The sequence below is a fragment of the Pagrus major genome, chromosome 17 (assembly GCF_040436345.1).
Source record: "Pagrus major chromosome 17, Pma_NU_1.0".
Lineage (NCBI taxonomy): Eukaryota > Metazoa > Chordata > Actinopteri > Spariformes > Sparidae > Pagrus > Pagrus major.
The window spans coordinates 20,166,908-20,193,251 of record NC_133231.1 but is presented as its reverse complement, the minus strand read 5'-3'; the positions used below and the strand labels follow the sequence as shown (position 1 = coordinate 20,193,251).

Sequence of the window (26,344 nt, the reverse complement as noted above, 5' to 3'; positions counted from 1 at the left end):
CGGTGACTGATTTTTCTTTGAGGATGATCTATTGTCATTTCATGTCAATCAGGGTTATTGATCACCAGCAAACAGGAGGAAAGCATTTTAAGAGGGGAAGGGAGGTCTTGTGTGTATTTATAGCAAATTTGTAGCACATCAGTGTTTTTTTGTTTTTTTTGCTCATTACTTGACAGAAAGAGAGGTATTCATGTGAAATTGACCATGACAATCTGGTGTTATGGGCAAGTGGACAAGATCAGAGGATGTAGTTACAGGAAAGACAAATGGTCAGGTCAAAAAAGACTTCACAGTTAAACGTTAAAGAGGACAAATGTTGTTACAAACGTGACTAAATGTTTAAAGCTAGAGCTGGAATGTCGACCGGCAGCGTCCCTGAGGTTAAAGACATGATCACGTCCTCATTAACACTCAAATATTTTCTCACATTTACACTTCATCCACACCCTCTCATGTGATCTCAGCCTGTTAATGGTGTTTGGAACCTCCAGACAAATGTATTGCACAATTCAGAAACACACATGAAGATAAATTATATACTGATTTATTCAATGTTTTTGTATTGTACAGGGTGATATAAAAAGTGCTTTGGAGTGACACATCTTCAGTCTGTCTGAGCGTGACTGATTCATCTGAATCTGCATGCCAAGACTGGTATTATATAAAAGTAGCTTGGCTGAGGCATACTGAGACAAGGCGTGTCCTGCTTTCTCCAACAGTCATTGTAATGCTTGTATGAGGGGGCTTAGAAGAATGCGAATGTGGCTGTGAAAAGCCTGTGAAAACTGGCAGGGGTCTGGTCTACATTAAGGAACTATAAACTTCCCTCGCTTTGTTATTGTTCCTGGAGAAGATGACTAGAATTGTTTTCAACAGCGTAACCAGGAACTACTGTTAAAGCATAACCAGTTACCCTTGTGGCTGATCAGTCTTTAGGTTTTGCACTTCCCTTTGCTCCCCCCCAAAAACTATTGGCAATAAATGTAGCTTAAGTTTCAGGAAAATTGGATAAAACAGTTTGTTGTTCAGAAAAAAAGCAACATTAATACAACTTATTATTGCTGTATAATAAAAAAAGTGATCAGTCTATAGTTCCCATATTCCCAAAGCAACAGCAAATCTGAGAGAAGAATTAGTTTGACATTATGGGAGACAGGCTTTTTCACACTTTCATGTTTGTATTGTATGTACAAAGTTGAAGTTTAGCTTAGCATAAAGACTGGAAATGCTAGCTAACATGGTCTACCTGTAGCTCTATATCTCTGTCTCAAAGCCAGTGGGCTTCCGAATGGGTTTTTAGTTAAATGCCTGAAATAAGGTCTGTGGTCAACACAGGCTTAAGAGAAAAAATACTAAAAGTGGTGAAAATTATCTTGCTGAACAAAATTAAGTATTATAAGCTTGTGTTTGACACAGTTCTTATTTTCAGCAATAATTCAACCAATTCAAAAATCCCACAGGCTTTTTGTCGAGGGAACCATGGCGATGCTAACTTCCAGGTTAGCCTACAAAAATACGTCAACCCAGCAGCACTCTATAGGTCACTGCTCCAATAGCTAGAAATAGTTCCAGCACCAAACTGATCCTTTAATACTTCGGTTTTTTTGTTCAGATTAAAGAAACAAGGGGTAACCCCCCACCTATACACCACTTGGTAGCGCTGCACCCCGTATAAAGTCTGAGACCTCAGCAATGGCCCGCGTTCGATTTTGACCCAATGGCACGTTGCTGCAAGATCTTCAGCTGTCCTGTCTTAATCAGGGCACAAAAAGAACCTCAAAAGGAAAAACAAAAAACGAACAAGAAATAACATGGTATTCATCGAGCTTTGAAGGTGCTGGTAGGTAGACAGAACCATTTTGAGTCCTGTTGAGCTAACTGTGCAACAAAGTGAATAAGCGTAGTTCCCCCAAATGTCTAACTATTCCTTGAAGATTTTATACATATACTGAAATGCTTAAAGTTCTTTACAAATTTAAAGCAGTGAAAAATCACATTGGTGTTCACTCTGCCTCCCACACCCATTTGATCCGTCGCTCTCAGTAGTCTGACCCTGTCAGCTCAGCGAATGATTGGCAGGTCGAGAGGTAGAGTGTTCAGTGATGCTGGTTGCTGTGAAATGAAACTGCTTTGGTGATAGCACCGTGTTGGTTTGTAGGCTTGGAGGCTGTCCGTAAGAGAACAATACTTGGTTTCATGAGCTTTTTGATGCACTTGGCAGGCGTTGAGAATTCACTGAATGCCGTACTTTGTCCCCAGCTCCTCTGCTGCATGTCCCAGGTGCATCTTTCTCAGTTCGTCCAACATGTCCTGCAACAGAGGCCAGTGCAGCATTCCACCTGCCCGTGACCCTCTCTCTGCCCACACCCTCAGCATCTGGTAGTGAGCCTCCCGACAGGAGTGATGGTCCAGCTCTGCTTGTTCGATCTCTGTGTCCCTCACACCGAGAGAACGCACCAGCTGCTTTACCTGCAGCACAGGAACCAGATCCAGCACGGTGTAGATCAGCTCAGGGACTGAGAGTGGTAAGAGGAAGAGATAAGAGTTAGAACAATAGTTTCCTGTATATTTGAGCCAAAGCAAACTGGACCTGTGCTATGTGCAGTATAAAATACACTCACTCTTGATTTCAAATGGGACACAGTCAGGCAGATTGGACAGCTGCTCGTGTTCGGTCACAGGACTTTCGGGAGTAGCCTTGACATTGTTGTTGTTTGGAGCATCCCCGTGGATCAGGACCTGCTACGAGACGAGGAAAAATCTAATTTTATTGACTGTGGATGTGCATCTAAGAGAGAAAAATAACCACAGACAGTCTGATGAGCGTACCTTGCATGACTCTGTGGAGACGTCAGATGACTGGGAAGACATTCCCAGCAATCTCTTCTTGGTAGACCATTTGGTGACCATGTGGGTGATGGCAACCGCCACCGCGAACACTACCGCAATCGCAGCTGTAACTCCAGCAATTATATTTAACAGATTTTCCGTATAACGATCAGGAGCTACAGAAAATAAGAAGCACAATAAAATGATGAGTTTCATTAGTGAGGTTCTCGTACAGCATCAGAACAGAACAAGAGTCATAATGCTTGACTGCTACGCACGGCTGTGGCTATTTATAGTACTGCGCTCGCACATGTATGTGAAAACCCATCATTGGACAGATTTTAGTTTAAGACAAAAAATAAAAAATATATGGTATATGTACAGGACAGTGAACCTGTGTTTGGCTTTTATTGGACCCCTTATGTCAGACTGCTCTTCAGTACCTGGTTGCCGCTGTCTTTACAGTGCAGATGTGGTTCATTGCACATACACATCTCGAAACCACAGAATAATACCAGATCTTGCATTTTTCATAGTGACAGTTAATTCTACACTTTCTGCTAAAGCTTCAGCATTTTTGCAAATTAAGAAGAACAAAATCTATGACCAAGTAGGCTAAAGGTTTTCAGCAATATTTACAGTAGGGTGACTGTATGGTTGTGCTCACCTTTTGTATTCAGAGGGGGAAGTGGTGAACAGAGATGCTTGCACCCAGTGGTACAACTGTGGAGAACAGAGAGGACGTTTCACAACATTAGGGAGGAAGTAGCGCATCTTAAGAGGAAGTGATGAACACAAAAGCCAATGTACTTTTTTAACGCCAGCGAGTGAGTTGAAAGAACTGCTTGTTAAGTATCGTTTCACAGTCACACAGGAGATTGCTACTAACTGAAGTAGATATGATCATCTGTCACAATCACAAGTAATGGCTATGTTCTTGCCTTTGTATGGACAAGAGTGTAGCTAAGAATTATGGGAGATATGGGCAGTTGGTTCCACTGGGCCCCCTTCCTTTTTCACCTTTTATTTATGACAAATATTGGTGTCTGTCCACCAATTTAACACTTAATAATTAATTAATAAACATTAATAAACACCTCTTAATCTGATAGGATTCATATTGCTGCCCTGTTCATATTTTCACTCGTAAATCACCTTTTCAAATGCCTACGAAATAAGTATTATTTTCGCCAAACCACATGTATCTCCTTCACACCAATGTATATGTTAGTGATTTTGAGGATTTTAAAATGGATCTCTGTATTAAACAAATGAGCACTTGTTAAGCAAATGTTAACATGGCAGCGACCCAGTCATAGTGTCGTGTAACTTCTCTTTTGTTGCAAACATGGAAAGATTGAACAGTCAGAAGTCGGATGTGTGCTGCAAGTTTCAATTCAACAAACAAACTTCCGCATTAGCAACTTTAAATAAAGCTGTTGCAAACAGTAGGCTGGGAACAATGCATGTGCCAAAAGCTCATAAACATTAGTATACTCACTTGTCGCAGTGTTCACACTTGACTTTGCCCTTGACTCTGTAGTAGTTCTCTTTACATTCACACACGGTGTTATTGGCTGGTGTACCTGTGCACAACAAAAATACTTCTATTTAGACTGGGCGAAGTATTACTGTAATTGACTACATTGCCAGATTTTAAGACTTACATTTTTGTATTTCCTTTTCATCTGGTCCACACGGTCTACATTTGCGACAATCATATGTGTCGCTGTCGATAACATATTTATAATAACCGTCCTTACAGCGACAAATAGTGTTCTGGCGTCTTCCACATGCTTTTTCCTCTACCTCATGTTTTCGTGCTGTGAGAGAGTTGACGTGAGAGAAAAAGTGAGCAAAGCAAACCAACACCCGAGACAGTACTGCCAAATCAAAGTGGAAAAGTCACTCTACCTTTGCAGCGTCTGCAAGTTCTGCAGTTGACTTCGTAGTTTATATGTTCCATGAATAGTCCAACATCACAGGGTGTGCAGTTACTTCGCTGGCCTGCAGAATGGCACTTTTCTACAAGCCTATAACCTGAAAAGCATTAACATCACATGTAAACACAATTAAGACTTGAATTGAGAGACTGGAATTGATTTAACAGAGGAGGAAGAAGTGTGATGTTTCCAATAATGAGCCTGGTACCTGAAGGGCATTTGGGGCAACAAATTCCCTCATCAGTGAGAATGTCCCCCTCCGGACACAGCTTCTCATGTGAAGGCTGTACCAACGTCAGCGTGGGGATAAACATGCACTGCAACAGAAAACATGCAAAGAAATGCTTTATTGTCCATCACAAGGCACATTTCAAGAATTCATGCTATTCCCGAGTATTTAGTGAATTCGTTTTTTTTTACCATAACGAGCAGTATTGTGCCATTCCATCTTCCTCTGTGGACACCTCCCTCCATTATCTCCCAGGTTTAACTCAATCCATCTGAGGCCACCTGCAAGGAAAACAATGTAATTAGTAATATCCCTCACAGGCCTCGTGACTTTTGAGATGAGTCCTTCTTTTGCTGAACGATGGGCAGAAATTAAGTACTAATACTAATTTAAAGTAGTTATTTAATTCCTTAAATGGCCTGAAAACAGAATCAAGATTATAACGACGTCATGGAGGTCGTGTTTTCATCCGTTTGTTGGTTTGTCAGCAGGATTACACACAAACTAATGAACAGATTTCCACAAAACTTTCGGTATTGATCCTGATAAAGGAACAGATCCTTATCTTCGGTATCCAGTTTTTTCTCACTTTTTTTTTAACTTTGCGAGATGGTGCATTTTTCAACATTTTTGTTAATTTCTCAGGGAATAATGCATGGATCTTGACGAAAAAAATTAGGCATATTTAGGTGACTGTTCTCTAAGAATTAGTTTGATTTGATGCGGATAAAGGTGACTCTTGGGTCTTGTCGGAGGTTTGTGCAATACATCAAATCGTTATTGTTTGTGATATGAGACTATATATCGTATTAGATTATCATATTGTTATTATTATTATTATATTGTTAATTCTTGATATGACATAAGTGTTGTCTTTCCCTGGTTTTAAAGGCGACATTACAGTAAAGTCCCTTATTACCTACATCAGTAATACGGCAACATGGAACATAAACATGAACCATATCATTAAATATTGCTAATATCGCCTGATCTATCAATTACCACCAGCAGGTCACAGTTTGTCTTACACAACAGTCCATGACAGGATATTTCTAGAAACAAAAATTACCATCAGCTCAGCTGCACTCACATGAAAACATGAGCATGCTAGCATTATAAATATTAGCATTTTAGAGTAACAGAAACATGCAAAAACAAGAACAGCTGGGCTCTATTATTAGCCCCATTAATCCCCCAGTCCTCCCATTCTCCACTCCACTGCCCGACCCCAGGTTTGTGTTGTGTGTAGTATTTGATAAAGTACTCTGAGAATATGCAACATACGTATACTGTACACACAAAGTCAAATTGTGCCCATTTAGTACTGTGAGGCTCGAGTCCACCTGAGGCTGAAAACAAGAAAAAAAAAACTCAACCAAGTCTGATGTAGAGTTGAATCAGATGAGATGAGTCCTAACACGACCAGAGTAAAGAGACATAATCCCAAAAACAGAAATCTGTATATGAACGCAGAATTTGTAGGCAATGGACAGGACTGTGATATCAGAAGTGTCCTGGTGTCCGTTTGTAGTCTGAGTAGCATTGACCAGACATGTTTGAGTAGGCTTTGGCTGCATGGAGCTGCATGTCTGTGTGGAGAGCCAAAGAGGTGGAACGCAATCGCCAAAATTCAATTTCAGATCCCATCAGCTATTGTCTGAGAAGTTTTATTACTTTTTTCTTTTCTTTTTCATTTTATCTGCATTTATATGCCCATAAACAAATGAAACGCTGCGGTTGTAGATGTCATCTCTTAACTTCTGAAGTTGCTAATCAGAATGTAACCAACAACTGGTGCTAGGAAGAGGAAGTCTTGGCCCTGATATCTGTTATCTGTATATTTCTGCTGGCTCCACCTAAAGCCCTGAAACACTGGACAATGAGGATAAATCCCTCTGATCTTGGTAACAACAGCCTTTACTCACGTCATATTTAAAATGTTTCGCCCCATTCTCTCCCTTTCTCTCGATTCTTGTATTCACTGATAGTATGTAAGGAATTCAAACAATTTTCATTGTTCAAATTTGACATTTATCCAAACTCAATCAACTCTTGACTCTTGACCTGATTACCGTAAAGGGCCAGTGTGTTGGATTCAGTGGCACTTAATGGTCTTAGAGGACTGCAACCAACTGAATACCCCTCCCTTCACCTTCGTCTTCCAAGTCTATTTTTGATGGAAGCAGACCACAATGTGCACAGAACAGATCGAGCAAGACAGGAAGTCAGGCAGCGGAATGCCATAATGCATCCATTCAGTTTTCAAAATAAAACAACTGCGTGCCGACTCAGGATCTACAATAAACACCCTTAAAACAGACAAATAATGAAACAATTAAACTATGTAGCCTACTCAACCACAGTAGAAGCACAAAAATCAAAGAAAAATTATAACTAAAGTCAACAACATCAGGCAGGCATGACGCTCCGCTTCTGAAACGCTTCCAGTGGGATATGAAGCGGTGTGGTGGACGGGACAAATCAGTGGCGCTGACAGAGACGGGCCCGGTGGAATCAAGGGTTTAGTAATTATCTTCAATTCCCCGCCCTATTCCTACACGGTGGACCTTTAAAGGGTCATTTCACCTGGTAACTTATTCTAGATTTACCTGGTGAGGTTTCGAGGCGGGGGGTCCCTGGGGGTCCTGGGAGGCCCCAGTACCCCTGTGGCTCCGCCCCTGGATCCACCTCAATGCTCTAATAAACACAATTTTCTGAGGAAGTACCACTTTGTCAAGAAATATTCTGAATGAAAACAGCGGAGATGTTTGTTGTTGTTGATCAACCTTTAAACCATCCAGCAGAGTGGGCTGAAGTTCCAGAGGTGACTTTTATCAACACCTAAGCAGATAAATCGAAACTATCTTCAAGGTCACAAATAGGTAAACAAGAAACTCTGTTAATTCGCTTGCTTATTTGGGTGAGCAGTAAACGCCACCATACTTGATGCCAAACATGATAATTCACCCGTAAACTGAGATTAAATGGCGGCTTTCTTAGCTGAACTGTTTATAAAATTAGGACTAAGTAAACGACTGTCACAGACTGTCACATATTTCTACGCCACTTGGCAGCTCCAACACCCCCTCCACCCTCCCGTCGCACTCAAACACTGAGATTAGACTGAACTTTGGACCGCTGCGGTCACTTTAAACCCTCCAAAAACTCGTCCCTATTACCGATAACGTTGAGATATTTTAATGCTAAAAGGCACAGTCGAGATTTTAGTGTTTTTGTTTCTTGTCTGACTGGTTTCGATTTGTCTAATACACCACATAACGCCCACTACACTCAGCCTCAGGTCTGATATGAATCTGCTCTTCCCACAGACTGATATGCAGAGGAATGTTTACCGTCACTTACCTGGACATTCACCGTTACAGCGACGAGCTACTTGTTCACTCCAAGTCCATGTATCCACATTAATGTCTGTTTTGTTGAATGTTTCAGTCAAACAGCAGACTGGTTTAACCGGTGCCCCTCTCCTCTGAGCGCGTGCGGGGGCGGACTAAACGGGAAACAGCTGCGTCACTCGCCTGTTTCAAGGAATTGTGTAGCTGAGTTGAAGAAGAAGGACTGGCTGAAGGCAATAACACACTGCAACACATGAGAGCACAGGTGAGCGCCACTTTATCATATCTGCACGTCCACTGCACTCACTCCACCACATTCACTTTTCCTAAATACACAAAAGAAGCCATAAAACGACTACAGCAAGAAATTTATAGATTTCACATTAGTTTGCACGATGACCTTAAATGACCCCTTTGATTTTCTTTAACCTCATCTTAAGGTCAGGGGAAAAGTTGGGAATTTGCCATTAAAGGGTAAGTTCGCCCCAAAAATGAAAATTTAGTCATCATCTACAGACCCAATCTCAAGGATGAATAGGGTGGTGTAGCAATGACATATTTTTGTGGGCTGACCCGGAAGCACCGCCCTGGTTCCCTCGACAGAAAGCCTATGGCATTTTTGCATTGGATTTTGGAATATCGCCGAGGTTTATGACACTCAATTGTTTTGTTCAGCAAGATAATCTTCACAGATGAAAGCCGCTTTTGTACGGAAGCCCTAAAGGGCCATGCATTCATACATTGTATTTCCTCCGTTTTCCCGTGATAACGAGTTAATTTCATTTGTTTTCTCGAGATCTCGAGTTATTATCTCGAAATAACAACTGCCGTTTTCCCGAGATAACGGGATAATTTTCTCGAGATCTTGAGAAAACAAAACGATAGTGTAGTATATTAAATCATTGCAGGGAACATCATTCAGTGTAGCAATGTCAGAGGAGCAGGAGCATATCGATCACCACGTCACATATCTTTTCAATCAAGGCCTGACACAGGTTGAAATAGCTTTATGCCTTGCTATTACAGATAATATACACATTAGTGTGCATAATCTAAAAAGACAGTTAGCAAGGCCTCAGATATATCGGCGGCGCAATCTAAGTGAGCCTGATGTCGTCATTAACTACATAGCTGACCAGCTATGTAGTTAATGATGAGATCTCGAATTAATTATATCGTTATCTCGGGAAAACAAAGTTTCGTTATCTCGAGAAAATTATCCCATTATCTCGGGAAAACGGCAGTTGTTATTTTGAGATAATAACTCGAGATCTCGAGAAAACAAATGAAATTAACTCGTTATCACGGGAAAACGGAGGAAATAAAATGTATGAATGGATGGCCCATTAGGGCTTCCGTACTTTTGTGATTATTGAAGTGTAAATGAAATCGCTAGAAGTAAAAAGCTAATATTAGGCTATAAACAGACTACATTGTGGCCGCATGGCTTGAACGTCACCACCGCTAAGCGTCTTACTACACAATTACTATACATGTTTTCTATAAATTGATCAGTCTACAAGTTGTAAAGTTCGAGTTAGAATAGTTTGTAGCTAAAGTCGGCCTGTAAAGACGGACTAGTGAGCAGAGGTGTCTCTGTGTTTGGCATGATGACGTTTAATGTCCCTGACCTCTGTAGTCTCATTTAGCAACTTGTTAGCAACCGCCGTTTTAAGACACGTAAGCGCTTTATAATTAAATTGTGGGAGAGTTAATGATGAATTTTATGTCGTAGAACAAAACGTGTAAATATCTTAATCCTGTGGTAACCACAGACCTCATTTCAGCCATTTAACCTAAAACCAATTCAAAAACCTCACAGACTTTGACACGAGGGAACCGGATGTGCAAAAATGCTAACTGATTTCCGGGTTTCAGGACTACAAACTACACCACTCTATGTTAGCTAAGTATGTTACTGTTTCTTTATGTTGCAACTTTACATTCGTTTAGGTAAAATTTTCTGTTTCTCCCTATTCACAATGCTGTGCTTATGGTCTTCTTTGGTTTAGGCACAAAAATCACTTTGTTACTTGTCAGAAAATCATCATAGTTATGGCCTGTTTTGTTATGGATCCTATGTCTCACATAACCTCTCTCCAGCCAATCAATGGCAACAATGACAATTACAGGCACCATAATTAAGGACAAGAGTAGGCTGGAGTCTGGAGGCTGCTTGGCTACTGTATTCATGAGGCCAGTCGAGTGTAGCGTCACGTGTTTTTGCTGGTACACTACATGAAAGAGCTCAGTCAGCAGAGCAAGACAAGTGCTTCCTCAGAAAAACCACATCCTTCATCGCCACACTTCCTCCTCTTTCTCTCTCTCTCTCTCTTTGTGTCACACACACAAACTGTCAAATACCTACACTGCCACATGTGGCGCACTTAACTAGGTCTTCTCACAGCTCACACGCACGTGCAAACACTCACACTGGCAGTGAGTTTCACACAGCCTGTGAGGCCAGCTGTGATGACTGAACAGCCCAGCTCTGCATGGAGATTTTGTGGTTCAGGCCGAGCAAAAAGTAGATTTTTGTCAAGTATCTGTTTACTTTAACACAACACGGTCAACATGTTCCTGGCAAAGAGGCCTCTGAGGTTCTAACGTATGAATCCTCACAGTCAAGGAGCCTAATTCTGAAACCTCACGATAAGCATGACCAGGTTTGCTCTAAGTCAGTTCAGACTGATTTTGATGCTCAGTCATCTCTTCCAGTCATCTCTGTACTCCATTTGAGTGGCGCCGAGAGCCACACCGTGCCCAGGCAGCCCCTTTCTGTTCCTGCTTCGTCAACCTTAGGCCCCGTTTCACAGTTGACAGGAGGTCACGTGTTGTGGCCTGGTTTCTGTGAAAAATGACTGGGCTGTTGAGATGAGAACATGACAGCTGAATGGTGGACAAACTGAAGAAAAGCCTCAAAAATCCTGCCACCCGCTGTCTAATTCAGGTTGAGATGGTGCAGAAGTGGGTTAGTTGTGTCTCTCCTCTAAGAGACACAACTTTATAAACAAAGAAAACACTGGAAATCGAGAAAAAGATAACACAAGACTTAAACAGGTGTTTGGGAAAGATCTTCACTCATGCAAATTATCTGGTTATCACTACAAACACAAACAGTTTTCCCAGCTTTATTTAGTTTGTACTGTAATCGAAGGAATTCCCCCGATAGTCTCTGTGCAGCGTTTAACTCTCATCTGGACAATTGAAGCCACAGTGGACTAGAAAGAAAATTATAGTTGATTCTTCTTTGAGCCATCAGGTATCCTCTGGTCTTCTTAGGCTCCATGTCTCTCTCTCTTGGCAGGCAGTTTCACACAAACTTAAGAAATGTTTACAGGTTTTCTTTAGCGCAGAAATGCTGTGTCCGCAGACAGGAGTTTGGCACAACAACACAGACCATAACGACTGTAATTGGTCTGTTTGGTCAGTCGCATTTTCCAGCTTCTCCTCCGTGCTTAGCCAAGGAGCAAATAACGGGGACGGTGACCTGTAGTTTCCCCAGTAAACACACCGCACTCATCGGTTGTTGCATACCTTCCTGACTGGCCGGCTGCTGCTCTTCCTAGGGTTATACTTCTCCTCTGGAGCTGCTTCTCGCTGCAGACGTGTCTCTGGACTAGAGAGAGTGGACAGGCTGGATGTCTGAAGGTTGGACTGCTCCTCTGCGAGTGACCTGTTGGCAAGCACTACCTTGCAGGAGCCCTGCATTTATTTTACACCTCTCAATATGTTGCATCTAAAGCCAGACATTTCAGATCATCCCTACAGTAAATTTTGCATCTTGATATCTGATTTTTGACATTTATAATCAGATGACTAATGTCACTTCCGTATTAAGGAAGTTTGATCATATCTTTGCATCTGGTATTGTTTACAAGAATCTCCTTTTATTGCTCATAAAGGTACAGAGCAGCATCATCTGCATGATGCCGTTTCTTGGAATAATGTTCTTCTCAACGGCTTTTTGTAAGAACAACAGGATGGCTTGGTCTTAAATGAGTGGTATATGATATTCTTACCAAAATGAACTCATCATGCAAGTGGCAGAGAAAACATTAATTTGTTTGCAGCAAAAAAAAGACTGATTTTGGATGAAACGAGAGAGATGGCGCCTGTGGAAAAAAGAGGAGGCTGCATGGGCATGTTTTTGTGCCGAGCCAGGGGGTCGCAGCAGAGAAACAGAGAGAGGATCAAAGAGCGGGGCTGACAGATATGAACGACAACAGTATAGTGTTAGGCTTTTCGATATGAGTCATCAGTCATCACTGACATTTTATGAATAATCCCCTGACACACTTCTGGTCCCCTGTTCAGTCTTACACTCAGAGGGTCTCAGGTCACATCTTCTCTCACCTTCTCAGCCAGGGTAAGTCAAGACTGTAGAAAGACTTTTTCAGCTGTATCTGTCACATAAACGTGTCCTGTCGAGTTGAAGTTGAAGTTAGTAGATGTATTTATTAATGTTCCTGTTAACTCATTGGCAGTGAAGTTACTAGTGTTTGTACTGTTACAAGGCTGAATTTCTCTGACAGTTCTATTGTATGTTATATGTCTTACAAATCTGAATTGTGAGTATACGGTGCATTGTGATGCTTTGCTCCCAAATTCTGTATCCATTATCACTTGTGTGAATATTGAAAGCATTATAGACTTTGTCCTTTTTTCAAAGATGCATGTAATTTCACTGTGTCTGTTAGTGTTAGTATGTGAATATATCTGACCACATAAAAGATTTTTTTCCTCTACCTCCTACCTTTCTTCTCATCCTCCTCCTCCCCTTCTTCTTCCTCTTGGTCTCTTCCTTCCAGATGCAGCCACTCTTTTATATCACTTTTACTGTCCTGTGCAGTCTGTCTTTCCTCTCTTTTGGTCTTTCCATGCAGTGTAATAAGACACAATATCCCTGGCCACCAGAACAACCCACATTTTGCTGTTACAGTTGCCCACCAGGTACAATGACTTCTTTTCATCTTGATGGATGTCATTTTTCAGTTTTGATGCAAACAGCTCATAGACTACTGTAACTGTAAATTACTGTGTGTTTTCCAGGTACACATTTGTTTGGTCGTCGTGAAGACTGTAAAATTGATTGCAAACCTTGCGGGGATAAGTTTTTCAGTGATGCCTATAATGTGGAAAGGACCTGCAACTTTTGTGCAAACTGCGAAAAACGTGAGTAATTTTACAGTTCTTCTCTCATATGTTTTTACTTAAGTAAAAGTAATAAAGTACAGGCTCTGACATGTACTCAAAGTAAACAAGTAAAAAGTATCCCTCTTAGGGACATTTCTACTCACCATTTCTGTGCAAAGCTAACGGAACCTCACGTCATATTAATTTGATTCAAAGACTATTAAACTTAAAGGTATAATCAGTGCGATTTGTCCGAACTGTTCACCAGAAAGATGTTTCCAGGATGTCAAATACAGACATTTGGGGTTTGCAAAGCAAAAAATTGAGAAAATAAGAAGGGCTGCAGGGTCTCTGCAGATACAAGACACTTAACACGCCTCCTCTCCCCAGTCGAGTCTCCCTCTTTGTCAGTTTCCATCTTGTTACGTCAATTACGTAGTTTCTTCTTGCTACATCTGCTGTGTGTGATATGCACTGATAGGTTGAAATCAGTCTTAGCAATGAGGCAAAAATAAAAATAATCGATAATTTTGAAAAAAATTTATTTTTTTATTTTTTATATTATTATTTTTATGTTTATTATCTGTTTTGAAAATGTAAGGAGTAGACAGTATAGTATAGTAATATATATTTGTGTTACAGTATAGGGAGTAAAAGTAAAAAGTACATACTCAAGTAAAGTACAAATACCTAAAAAATCTACTTAAGTACAGTAACAAAGTATTTGTACTTTGACAGAAACAGCCTGCAACCACAATGATATCATTATGTTTGCATGATGTTCAGCTCACGTGCCACTACTCACAGAGCTACAAGGATGTTTTGAACCCCCTTTGTTTTGATACTTTGCCTTGTGATAATGCATGTATCATAACCCATTATATAGAGAATAAAAGTGTAAAGTCTGTAGATTACCAATGCGCAAATACTGTATAAAATTATCAAATATGCAGGTTGAGGAGGAAAGCTAACAATCCTAAAATCTTGAAAAACAGAGCTTAACACAGAAACACAGAGCAGTAAATGTCATGTGTCACATCTGAAATTCAGCCCCGTGTGAAACATCCTGGTTCCCTGTTTATTTTATGTGTGTATCATGTGTGATGTCTGTGAGTCTGTCTTTTGAACATGAAATGTGAGTGACTCATCATTTCTTTCTAGTCCTGACCACCAACTTCGTCCAGTTACGGCACAAAGCCTTATAAAAGACAGGTTGTTAGCTGTTACTCAACTCTGTCTATAGAGAACATGATTTCAGAGAAATCTGCCCAGACAGAACTTAAGGTCACATCTGCAAGGGTATTCCCCTTTGTGTGTGTCATGGTGGGATACAGTCAGAGAGAGATTCATAGGAGGGGGGATGAGGTGAGTCTGAGAAACCCTCTGAGAAGCAGCTCAGGGGGGTATCAAGGTGGGATTCTGCAGGAGAACTTCATGTTTTACATGGTAATAACAGCAGTATCAGCAGAACAGCCCACCAGTTGTGGCAAAGGCAGGAGGAGGTTCATAAAGCAGACCATCATTGTGTCAGTGGAAAAAAAAGAAAAACACAGAAAAGTGGTAAACATCGGAAAGAGGCGCAGACATAAATGTCATGTTCTATATTATTACTCAGGTCTCTGCCCTGCGACAGGTGAGCAATAACAGCCTGTTTTGCTTATTTTCAAATGTCACTGTGGAAAACATAGAAGAGAGAAAACACAGAAGTGAGATAAAGTCTGAATTTTTGGGTACATTAATATTTTAACAGAGACAAGACATAGCATATTTCTAAGTCGCAGTGCAGCAGTAAACAAACCTTTTCTGACCTGACCTTACATTCTGCAGCCTTTGATATCTGTTGTACAATCTGAGGTGATGAAGGTGGGTGGTGAAAATGTCAAAAAAAAACTTGAATCGTGCAGGGGCTTTATACCAATTAACGGCGATGGAAACTAATTTAAGTGGAAATGATTCAACCCACGCAAAAAATTCACACACTGCTCTTGCAATACAACAGCTTAATGTTTTTTTGGGTTATACTTTGGTCTTCTTCAACTTCGTTCTCATATCCCCTTTAATCCGTTGCATTATCAGTTATATCTGCTGCTCTGAATCTGCAGTCACCCATAACTTTTATGCTTGTTTCTGTCTTCTACATTTACATTCATATCCGATAAGAATCCAGTGTAGATATCTTAGAATAATAGCATTTGAAGACTTCCAGAGTAATTTTTTTCATTGAACTACAAAAGGTCATTGTGGCACAGCAGACGGAAGTCACCTCTTAACCCTGCTCAAGAACCCTTGAGTTTAATCTTTGTCAGCTCCAAGATCTCCAGATTCACTGCTCAGACAAAAAGAATAGCGCCTGAAAATGTCAAATGTATGATTATGTTACTCACCTGCAGAGTTTTAGATAATCCGAGCTAAATATCAAGTTTAAAATGTGCTCGTGGAGACATTTTGTCGTCAGCACTGGGTCACAGTGGGGTGTAGCACACTGAGTGCACTGACGATAATAATATAGTAGTAATAATGTAATTACACCCAGCAAACATAATGAAAACGTGTCTGTGTTTGAGGTTATAATTAAGTTTTGACTGTCGGCACGTGTGGTTACATCAGTACATGCTCAAAATTTAAAGGGACAGTTCACCCCTAAATCAAAAATGCATATTTTACTCTTGCCTGCAGTGCTTTTGAACCATCTAGATTGTTTTGGTGTGAGTGGCCAAATTTTTTAGATATCGTAGAGAAGTCTGCCTTCTGTCATATCTAATGGAACTAGATGGCACTTGGCTTGTGGTGCATTTGAAATACACTTGAAAAACTCAACAGAAATGTCTCTTTGCAGACATCATGACCTGGTTACTAGCTACCTAACAAGCTAGCTAGCTAAAATAGCTAAGACTACAGCCCAGATGAGGAGGACTCCATGAATATTCATATTCTGCGCTGTCACTTGCATGAAAACACATCTTACACATCAAACTGCTCAGGACAAAGTCTGTGGATTATCTTGAGTAAACGAGAGAGACATGACAATGACTCTCTCGACATGACAAGCCGAGTGCATTATATTTGAGAGACGGCTGATCTCTGCGGCCAATATCTCCAAAACACAGCAACTGACACAAAAATTATCTACATGGATAAATATCACTACAGGTAAGAGGAAAAATATATATTTGTTTGATTTTGGGTTGAACTGTCCCTTTAACCACTACGATCCAAAGGTCCTCTCTGAACTATATATGACTGTAAAAGACACAAAAACTTGATCATCATTGAAGTAGTTTTATAAACTATGTTCTATTGGTTATAACAAATGTTTTGTGATGACTATGGGGGCTCATTCAAGTAGTTTGGTCTTTGTTCATTTGTGAATTTACTTTGAAGTATGCGTGTTAAAGCATTTGATAACAGAGAATGTTTTATCAAAGTGAAACCCAGCTTTTACTGAGAAGTAACAGCTGTCTGTAAAAAATGGGTTTCTAGCGTGATAATATAACCGTCTTATGACTTTAATCCAGAATCATTACCTGCCATGCCTTGTGAGTCATTTTTCATTTTCTGATTTGTGTCATATTTCACCTTTGTGCATACGTGTGTTCATCACACACACTAACATACTCTTTTAATGATAATGTTTTTTGTTTGTTTGTTTCTTTTTTACAGCGAACATGGAGTATGAGTCAAAATGTAACGCCACTCATAACGCTGTGTGCAGATGTAAAGATGGCTACCAATGCAGAGAACAACCCTGTCTAGAGTGTGAGCCGATACCAAGTACCACCACACCCATAACCCCTACATCGACTACAGGTAGGATTTATTCATTTAGATTGTTTGTACAAGTTGAGTTTCTTTTTTAAATTTTGGGTTGATGTGGACATCGGACACCTGAGAGTCAGCATACGGTATAATACAGAAAAGACTGGGAATGCAAGGATGCGATGTGACCATAGAGGTGATCACACAGGTAGCCACCGACATCACTGTTGGGTTTGGTTAGAAATGCAAAATACATTCACACATATGCTGTATACACAATATAAACTAATCAAGAGGAAACTCTCTCTCACATAAGGTAAAGCTGCTGGTTTTGGGTTTTTAATTTTAAAGCCACGTCGCCTCTTTTGGGCTTGTTTCCTTAGATCTGGTTGCTTGTTTCTCCTGTTAGATTTTGCAACACTGATAATAATGCAGCACTGCCAGCTGTTGAACACAATTGAGCATTAAGCAGCTGAAAAGCTAATTATTTCCCTCAGGGGTTGATGGAGGACAAACAGAGCAAAAAAAGGAGAGGGAGAAACATGAAAAATGGCTCCAAATTAATGTCATGTTGCTGTGTGTCTGCTGGATATGTAAAAAGGCAATTGTTTGCTAGCTTCTGAGGTGATAACATGTCAGTGTTGTGTTTGTTTTGCTGCCTGAAAGCAGCCAAAACTTTAACTTTTACTGTTTTAAAGGGCACTGAGCAGATTAAGACTCAGTAGTTGATGTCTTCCCTGATCATTGCTCCATAAAAAGTGGCACCCTTTTGTACTCCCTGAGAAAAGTTCACTTGAACTGCAACCGTGACAACATGTTACGCTGCAGAGAGTACTTTAACCATGGCAACATCCTGCTACAGCATTCCAGGCTGGCTGCCAAGTTCAACTGAAACAGATCGGTGCTGATGTAATCATTAAAAATAATACAAACAAAATCGTTATTTAAATGTTCACAGTTAGCGAATGTTTTTATACTCTCTGGTATCCACTGAGTGAAGTCCTACACACAAGGTGACACGAGTTCATAATAAATCCTGTTTTGTGATAATAAAAGACTTCCTGACCACAGAGTTAAAAATAAGAGAGTGAGCTCAATGACTAATCTGAACCATGAACGGTTTCCAATTTCCATTGAATTTTTAAATGCGTCGAAGTCAAAATGTGAGCTGATACAATTTTTAATCTCTTCCCTCCAGCCCTGAAACCTACAACCAACCCTGCCACACCCCCGACACCCAGTAAACCACTCGGAGGTAAAGTACAGGTTTTGTCTGTGCCAGTACACAACAAGGAAATACTTGATCTTGATCTCTTGATCTAAAAAACTCAAAAAATGTCTGTCTTCCTTGTTCTTACAGATACAGTGTGGTTCCTGGTGATAACTGCCCTCCTGACTGCAGTAATCTTACTCGTTGTTCTAACAAATAGCAAGCCCTTTCTGCGCTGGATCAGATGTAAGTGTGGTTAGTACACTATTATCAAGAGTACACATACAGGAGGTGCAATGAGCATTGTACTTTATCATTTTATAACATCTTAAGTGATTATTACGTCATAATGAATTCATGCTTTCCCCATTCTCTTGTTGCTCAGGCTTGAACCTTTTTCCTAAACCACCTGCACCAGTGACCCAGGACGGAGACGTATCCCAGCCTGTCCAGGAGGCAGGAAGTGTGACCAACCTCAAGACAGATCCTGAACTTGGATTATCACTAATTTCACAGACAGACATTCAGTGACAAGTGACTTGTTGCTTCGGACATTTTTATAACAAATGAAGGCAAACGTCACTCGGGTCATGCTGAGGAATGGAACCGCACAACTTTTGTTTCAAGACTTATGCTGTTTGCTGAGATGAAACATGAATGTTTGACATCTGTGACGTTAAAATGAGTGTATAAAAGGACAGATTATGCACCTGAAAGACACTGAGATGCGACACTGTGAAGGTTATGCAGTATATTGCAAAACAGTGGTATGTACTATGGTACACAACAGTTAAAGATATTTCACATCTTTACATTTATAGGCGTATATAAATAGACTTCTTGCTGCATATTCGCAGTCCGATTATACATATGTGTGAATGCTTTTAACTTACGTACATTTCTACATAGTTTGATTCAAAATAAAATTTCACTGCCAACCAGATGCCTATTATTTATGCAAAACATTAAACATGCAGGTACTTTAGAGATAGCTGCCAGAGCTTATTAACGAGTATTTACATCGTAAATTATAACTTACAAAGGAGAATCCAGCTGTTCTTCCCAGAGTTAAAGTTTCTGATGTGCACTGAACACATGTTTTCCCAGAGCCTGCAGATGAAAATGTCTGTAGAACGCTGTGATTCACAGTTTGCCAGAGAAAGATAAATATGCTCCTCACTCATCTGTGGTTTCACAATTTCATGGTTCCGTTCTTTTCAAAGAATGTTTTTGGAATCAGTCAGGACTGCAGCGGTCACAACCACCGCTACAAATCTTCTGAGGTTTTTACGGTGCATCATAGCGCCTCCTCTTTGGACACGTGGTAATCCTTCCCCTGCTCCTGGGAGGGAAAGAAATAGCTGTCAATCTCTCCACTCCTCTCCTCCTCAGAGAGATGAATACTGGGAGAGGATGTGGGATGAAACACAGGACAGTCCCTCTCTTCTTCTTCTTCTTCTTCTTCTTCTTTGCCGCTCCTCCTCTCAGCCACCTTCCCAGCTTCAATTGTCGGACCAACTTGGCCTGTGAACTGACTGAGCAAGCTAAAGATGACCGTCCCCGGATTGTGGACATGTACTGGACCTACAGAGACAAAAACAAGCAAATAGTGCATTTAAAGGAATGATTTAATTGACCCATAGAAGTTAATTTACACAGTGAAACAACTAGTCACAACTCAGACTCATAACAGTAACACAGCTGCATCTTTTACATGTTTTGTTTTCAAAATGACCCTACAGAGTGTCAAGTATGGCACATGAAAGTGTTCATTTCACTCATCAGTACCCAGATTGGCTGCTGAAAGGGATGGTGGCTGCTTTGCACTGAATGAGTCTCTGGGGAACTGATGCGTTGACTCCTTTGACTTGTGAGAAGCGTCTCGACCTCTCTAAAGAAGAACACGTGATGATCATCAGTGTGGGGCAAACAAAAGAGAAATGGTGCCATATATGGAGGTACATGATAGAATGAAGGTTTGAAATTAGCCACTTACCTCATTGCATATCAGCAATGCAATAGCTGGGAAAAAAATAGATAAATAAATTAGAAGAAAGTCCTTCAGGATTTGCCCACCAATGATGACTCAACATGTAAATGGTTTACACAGAAACTAACCATCTATAACATATCTGCAAAGCTAATGAAACATTTCTTGATGACCATAAAGTTAGAGGGTTCGATTGGTTAAAGTGAGACTCCAGTTACTGAACGTAAACAAAATTTCACCTTGCTTGAAACATGATTCGTCTCCAGGCCGACGAACGAAGAACAGGATCATGAGGGCCACGCATCCCATGATAACCACTGGACACAAGATGGCTGCCAGCTGACTGCTCATCTTGTCTGAGAAAAAGAAACAAGATTAAGAGTCCACAGCCACTTAGTGGCTCTATGAGGCTGTACTAAGGCAAAGCAGTGCTTTCAGCTAAATGCTAACATGCTCACAATGACAATGCTAAGCGGCTGATGAAAGCAGGCAATATTGACCAGACACCCCAACGTAATTTAGCCTACATCGACAGCACAAGTTAATGGTTAACTCAATAATGACTAAGTTATACCTCAAGATAACAAAGCAAATTTCTCTTGTGCTAGTTAATTAATTTATATCTTTGTGTAGAGAAAACAAAAGGCTGATTTCTCAAGATCAAAAGGTGGGGGAGACCAGAGGCAATCATCAGATCATCAGTCATCAGATGTTTTTACAAGCGATGTTAGAGTAGAGAGATGTAGAGATGAAAAAAAAAAAGACTTACAGACATACATCAAATTTGAAGTACAGTATAAGTCATTAGTTTGTCATTTGGCAGAAAGAGACGTGTCATCATAGAACATGTGTATTATGATTTTCATGGTTCTGTCTCATTTCTGCTTCTTGTAATTTGATGTTACAGTTGCCCCCAGTCTCCCGTAACTTACTGCAAGAAAATAACTTGTTTTCTCAAGATCACAGATAATTATGGAGAACTCAAAAATAAGTATCTGATTGATTCATCCTTCAAGATCTGTGATGACTGTCAGGGAGAATTCATAACTAAATAGTACAGTTATATACTGTAGTAGTACTGAAGGGCACTCGCATGTCAAGTTGCAGCCAGGCAGCTAAATGTAACTGACAAGCCGTCCCTTAGTTGTAGAGCCATTTCACATAAAACCTTAAACTCGAACCTCCTGGTTGTGCCAGTGGACACGTCAGAGGATCATCAAAGTCAGTAGGAATAATCCTCTGGGTATCATTAATGTTTGTTCAAACTTTTGTTCCAGTTAGTACAGTATATGTTGAGACATATCACAGCATGTAAAAACTTTGAACAGCTGATGGCAGTACAGGAAAAATTGGGGAATCACCAAAGTCAGTATGATTTATCCTCTAGGAACCGTGAACAAGTGTACTTAATTCCAAGGCAATCCAATAGTTGTCTGGATATTCCACTAAAGGCACTATATATATATACCAGCTGGTGGCACTAGAGAAAAGGTCAGGGGATCACCCATGTCAACAGGATTCTTCCTCTGGGAATCAAGAATGTCTGTACAAAAGCATTCATGCATTTGCAGAAAAATAAAGGGGAGGGGGGACAGTGTAGTCTGGACCCCTTTCCTGGAAAAACAGATCCTTGAGCCTCAAAACAATAAAAATGAATTATATTCTACACTTCCTGATCTCATGTTCTCTTTTTTTTTTGTAAACACTGACCTGTTTTGAGATGTGGGCCATTTGTTGCTGCTGGGACTGCCGGAGAGACACATCTGTGTGAGATAAGAGTGAAGGGTTAAAGTATCTAAAATATGTGACCACATGAACAAGGACTGTATTAATAACATCTGTAAAGTCTATTATAAGTCATCTAGACTGAATCTGTCATGAGAATGTGGAGTTTTAACACTCTGCTCTGTGAGGTGATTATTATGTGCTGTATCGACGGAAATCCATGACTCACTTGGGAAATCGGCATGGCTTGGCAGGAGTGCTGCTATGTCCTGAGGAAGCTGAGGAAGGCGTTTGTTTATCTCGGTCCGAGATAATGGGTCCTGCTTCTGGAGAACACAAATCATCACAAAAATAATGAATACATTTTAAAAAAAAACATCACAGGTTTGGTTTCAGATTTACAAAGAACAGACGAAACAAAACCTCACTGACATCTTGTGGCAATAAGTGCAACAAATGGTACCGATATACATAGATGTACATAAACGTGTGAGACAGGGTCCTTTTTGTAGAAATGCCAATATAAGCCAAACAAAATCCAAACAATTACTCCAGGGGAGTCTTAAGGTAAAATTGGCTTCAATCAAATTCATAGTCGAGCAAGTGAAAGTACGATGTACAGCATTAGGCAGAAGAAATCTGTGAGGTTTAATGCTTTTTGTCTCAAAACACCCATATTTGGAACATTATTCCTTATTGTCATCCTCTCTTTTGAGGTTAGCTGTGTTAGCTGAATAATTGTACCTGTATGACACCTGCTGTAGTTATGTCTTTATATCTACCACTTCTACTTATTAGAAAGAAAGATAAATTAGAAATTAGATAAAATATGTACCGTTGTTAAGTTAAAGTCCTCTCTTAAACCCCAGCTTGTAACGTTTTCACCTTGTGAGTCTGTGTGTTTGTTTGTGTCATCATGGCAAAATGTGGTCATGGTGACACCTTTTGCGGCAGGAAACTACCACAGAAGCAGTTCTGAGGACTTGGCCAGGTGTTTAATTTTCTGTCTGTGGACAGATTTTGTCAGCACGATAGCGTCAAAGCCATTAAACGTGCAGTCACAACATTTTACAGGTGTGTACTTGAGGTCAAAATGAAGGCCGAATTTGAAGATAGGGGTGGTCCAAGCCACGGGGCCAGAAGTAAGGACATAGCCCACCCCACTTTGCGCCCCTGGCTCACAACTGTGTTCCTGGAGACACCTGATGTAGTGTGAACTACCACAGAAGCAGTTTAGGGTATTTTGCCAGGTGTTTGTCTCTGTTTGTGGACAGATTTAGTCAGTGCGATAGCAACACAACTGTGCAAAAAACGTAACAACTGTGTAGCTGAGATAAAAATGAAGGCCGAGTTCAAAGATGGCTGTCATGTAGTAATGTATTAAATACTACTGAGTAGTCACGGGTCCAAATGTAAACATGATAGATGTCACGGCTGGTGTGATCCCATCCCATGATCTCTAGTGTTAGTTTTTAATCATTCATTTTATTCCTCCTCATATTTAGCTTCTTTAGTTTGAAGCAACATTATATAGAAATTGCCATTTTGTTTGATTCTGCTCCCCCACAATGCAACACCATTGTTGCAAATACAAATCCCAGGTCTCTAACAACAGTGTGGCTGAGACAGAGACACCATTCACCCTATTACAAGACACTGTACCACCAAAATGATCCTGAAGCTGTTATTTTAAGGTAAAAAAGTTACATAATGTTGATTTAATGTTGTATAACTTTTGAACTGTTTAATTGCTGTCCTCTACAGCACTTTGTAAGTTTGCTTTGATAAGTGCTATATAAACAAAGTGGATTATTCTTATTCTTATTATCATAATATGTTTGTGGCACTTTAGGAGTCAACGGTCTAGGGGTTAACGCACTGACCATGAACTGCACGGGTTAGCGTCCGACCAAGGACCTTTGTTGCATTCCTATCTCTCGCTCCCTCTTTCCTCATTTCCTGTCATCTCTCTCTCAAGAAAGGCATAAAATGTCCCACCAAATAGTCCAGTCCAGATTTACTGATACTGTGATAAACAGTCGAGGTCCAGCCTGACTGAGATGCACTTTTAATTGATTGACTTGTCTCGACCTGCATGTAACCTTACAACTAATCTGAAAGCATAGCATTCATTTCATTTGTTTCATATTTCCTCATCACCAGTGTTGAAGTTGTACATGAGACCTTTAATGAAAATTCATACACTATTTTTTTTTTAAATATTTGAGTATATTTTCTTGCCATGTGTACTCAAGTAGGACTTAATATGGGACTATTAATAGTAATGATTTATTTGTGACAGTGTTCGCCTCACTGAGAGGGGGAGTCCCCAGAGCGCACTTATAACTCACAACTTCTTCATACTGTCACATGTGTATATGACTAATGTACAGTCTTTCGGATTACTATAGGTCATTCCTTTTACAGTCAGCGAAAACTCCTGAAGTGTATTTTTTTTGTCACAAGGCCCCCTGCTGGTTGAGGCCGTTCTCATCTGACAGAATTGAGAGTCTGTTTTGTATTTACCAGTTGTTTCCTGGATCTTTGTGCAGGATTTGCAGCGCTTGGGGAGAGTATCCCACTCAGAGCATTTAAAACCAGCCTCACAGATGCACTTCACATCGGACTTGCTGGTGCAATTCTGAACCACCTTCAGATGAAAAACTGAGACATAAAGGGAAAATAGAGACGATTTTAGGTATTTTAATCACAGGAAAATGTAATTTCCAGAAATGCAAAAAAGGATGAGAGTAATAGATTTTCATTTTAATACAGAAACCTAAAGATCACTGGTATCATCACAGTCCTGACTGGGCTCGGTGAAACTGTTAGCTGGGCAGAAATGACTATGAGTTTCTGTACCTGGTCTGCAGTCTAGGTAGCAGAGATGGCAGCTGTCTTCTTCGTTCCAGTCACTTGTGTATCTTTCAGCAGGACAGGGCACGCACTCTGTACAAGACTTCTGATACGTACCTGACAGAACAGAAAGAAACAAATGAGCCAACAACCGGATGACAAGGAGAGCAAGACAGAGACTGCTCACCCAGAGTGCATATTAATGAAGGATGTGGTCATACAGCATGAACCAGTGCGCAGCGTGCGTCATTTTTCATCAAGACAAACAGAGAGAAGTGCAAAAAAAAAAAAAAAAAAACAGAGAGAAAGAAAGAGATACTGTATGCTTCACTGCTCTGTAATTATTTCCAAATATGAACTTCTGCTGATTCAACCATTAAAACCAGTGAGTCAAAGCCAAATGAGGACAGGAACAGATCCAGAAACAGAAGAAACTCAAGCCCATATTGTGTTTTTCTCACCTGCAGGGCACATTGTTTCACACTTTGTGCCTTTCATAGTGGCCTGTTAACACATTAAAACAATTAGACACAAACAACTATACTAGAGCAAAGTCCTGATTAATTTGTTTACACATGTACAGACACAGTTTACTCATTTGCTCTTTCTTATTCTTGAAAAGCAAACAACATAACATTTTTCTGTGAGATTACAGATAAACTGAAGAGGAAGGGCTATTTTACCGCCGGTAGGGTGAACGCCGACTTTGCAGATAACATCAAGACTATCACAAAACATTGCACGAGTCCCATCCTATAGAGAAACATTTACAACATAGGAAAATAAAAGGCAGATATCAAGTGGTCAGTTAGAAACACCACATTGAAAGGCAGGACACATTCTGTAAAGTCTGCAAAATGATAAAACAAGGCGTGACATTAATATTTAATGTAAATTTAACAGAAAAACATAATTTTTACCTTCAGTATGATGCGTCTTTTGTTCTCCTTCTATTGTTTGGTTAACTTCCTTAAGGTGTGACTCTCCTTCTCTCTTTCTCTCTGTCCTCACACTCACTCTACCCATCCTATGTCTCACTGTTTCCTTACCTGGTGACATCTTCCTGTCTCCCCCGCCCACTGATCTTTACCAGTCTTCTGCTGCTGCTGCTGCTGCTGCTGCTGCTGCTGCGGTCCTGTTTACCCGTTCAGCTCTCAGGCGCAGACCCGTAATGCATCAAAGCCTCATTACTTTCCATACAAACTGTCAGATCTGACGAAGTCAAAGAACTGCTCTCTGTGCAGCGTGTCAACAGCACGATGGAAGAACAGATCTTTTAGATAGTGACGGTTACGATTCTGAATAAGTCATGTTTGG

General features: G+C 40.4%; 3 protein-coding genes across 6 annotated transcripts; 1 reads left to right on the top strand and 2 right to left on the bottom strand.

Moving 5' to 3' along the window:
• Positions 1-528: 528 nt before the first annotated feature.
• Positions 529-8,526, bottom strand: tnfrsf1a (tumor necrosis factor receptor superfamily, member 1a). 2 transcript variants are annotated; one of them, XM_073484861.1, is made up of 10 exons: positions 8,365-8,526; positions 5,193-5,282; positions 4,981-5,089; positions 4,744-4,869; positions 4,497-4,652; positions 4,331-4,415; positions 3,497-3,552; positions 2,830-3,005; positions 2,622-2,742; positions 529-2,516 (listed from the first exon to the last, which is right to left on the bottom strand). In XM_073484861.1, exons 2-10 carry the CDS (start codon positions 5,244-5,246, stop codon positions 2,233-2,235), a joined length of 1,167 nt encoding a protein of 388 aa, XP_073340962.1. In that variant the 5' UTR covers positions 5,247-5,282; positions 8,365-8,526; the 3' UTR covers positions 529-2,232. The 2 variants fall into 2 exon arrangements, with proteins under 2 accessions (XP_073340962.1, XP_073340963.1); XM_073484862.1 differs by having other exon boundaries at positions 2,146-2,516; positions 2,622-2,739; positions 8,365-8,451.
• LOC141011642 (uncharacterized) lies at positions 8,503-19,394 on the top strand. 2 transcript variants are annotated; one of them, XM_073484867.1, is made up of 7 exons: positions 8,503-8,619; positions 13,166-13,307; positions 13,407-13,529; positions 17,151-17,297; positions 18,445-18,501; positions 18,607-18,702; positions 18,842-19,394. In XM_073484867.1, exons 1-7 carry the CDS (start codon positions 8,608-8,610, stop codon positions 18,985-18,987), a joined length of 723 nt encoding a protein of 240 aa, XP_073340968.1. In that variant the 5' UTR covers positions 8,503-8,607; the 3' UTR covers positions 18,988-19,394. The 2 variants fall into 2 exon arrangements, with proteins under 2 accessions (XP_073340968.1, XP_073340967.1); XM_073484866.1 differs by having other exon boundaries at positions 8,519-8,619; positions 18,607-18,711.
• On the bottom strand, positions 19,371-26,041 carry LOC141011641 (uncharacterized). 2 transcript variants are annotated; one of them, XM_073484865.1, is made up of 11 exons: positions 25,948-26,041; positions 25,711-25,780; positions 25,489-25,531; positions 25,034-25,144; positions 24,698-24,835; positions 22,401-22,497; positions 22,157-22,209; positions 20,686-20,802; positions 20,453-20,478; positions 20,245-20,347; positions 19,371-20,040 (listed from the first exon to the last, which is right to left on the bottom strand). In XM_073484865.1, the coding sequence occupies exons 2-11, from the start codon at positions 25,777-25,779 to the stop codon at positions 19,754-19,756; spliced, it is 1,044 nt and encodes a 347-aa protein (XP_073340966.1). In that variant the 5' UTR covers position 25,780; positions 25,948-26,041; the 3' UTR covers positions 19,371-19,753. The 2 variants fall into 2 exon arrangements, with proteins under 2 accessions (XP_073340966.1, XP_073340964.1); XM_073484863.1 differs by lacking the exon at positions 25,948-26,041 and having other exon boundaries at positions 19,380-20,040; positions 25,711-25,866.
• Positions 26,042-26,344: the final 303 nt, after the last annotated feature.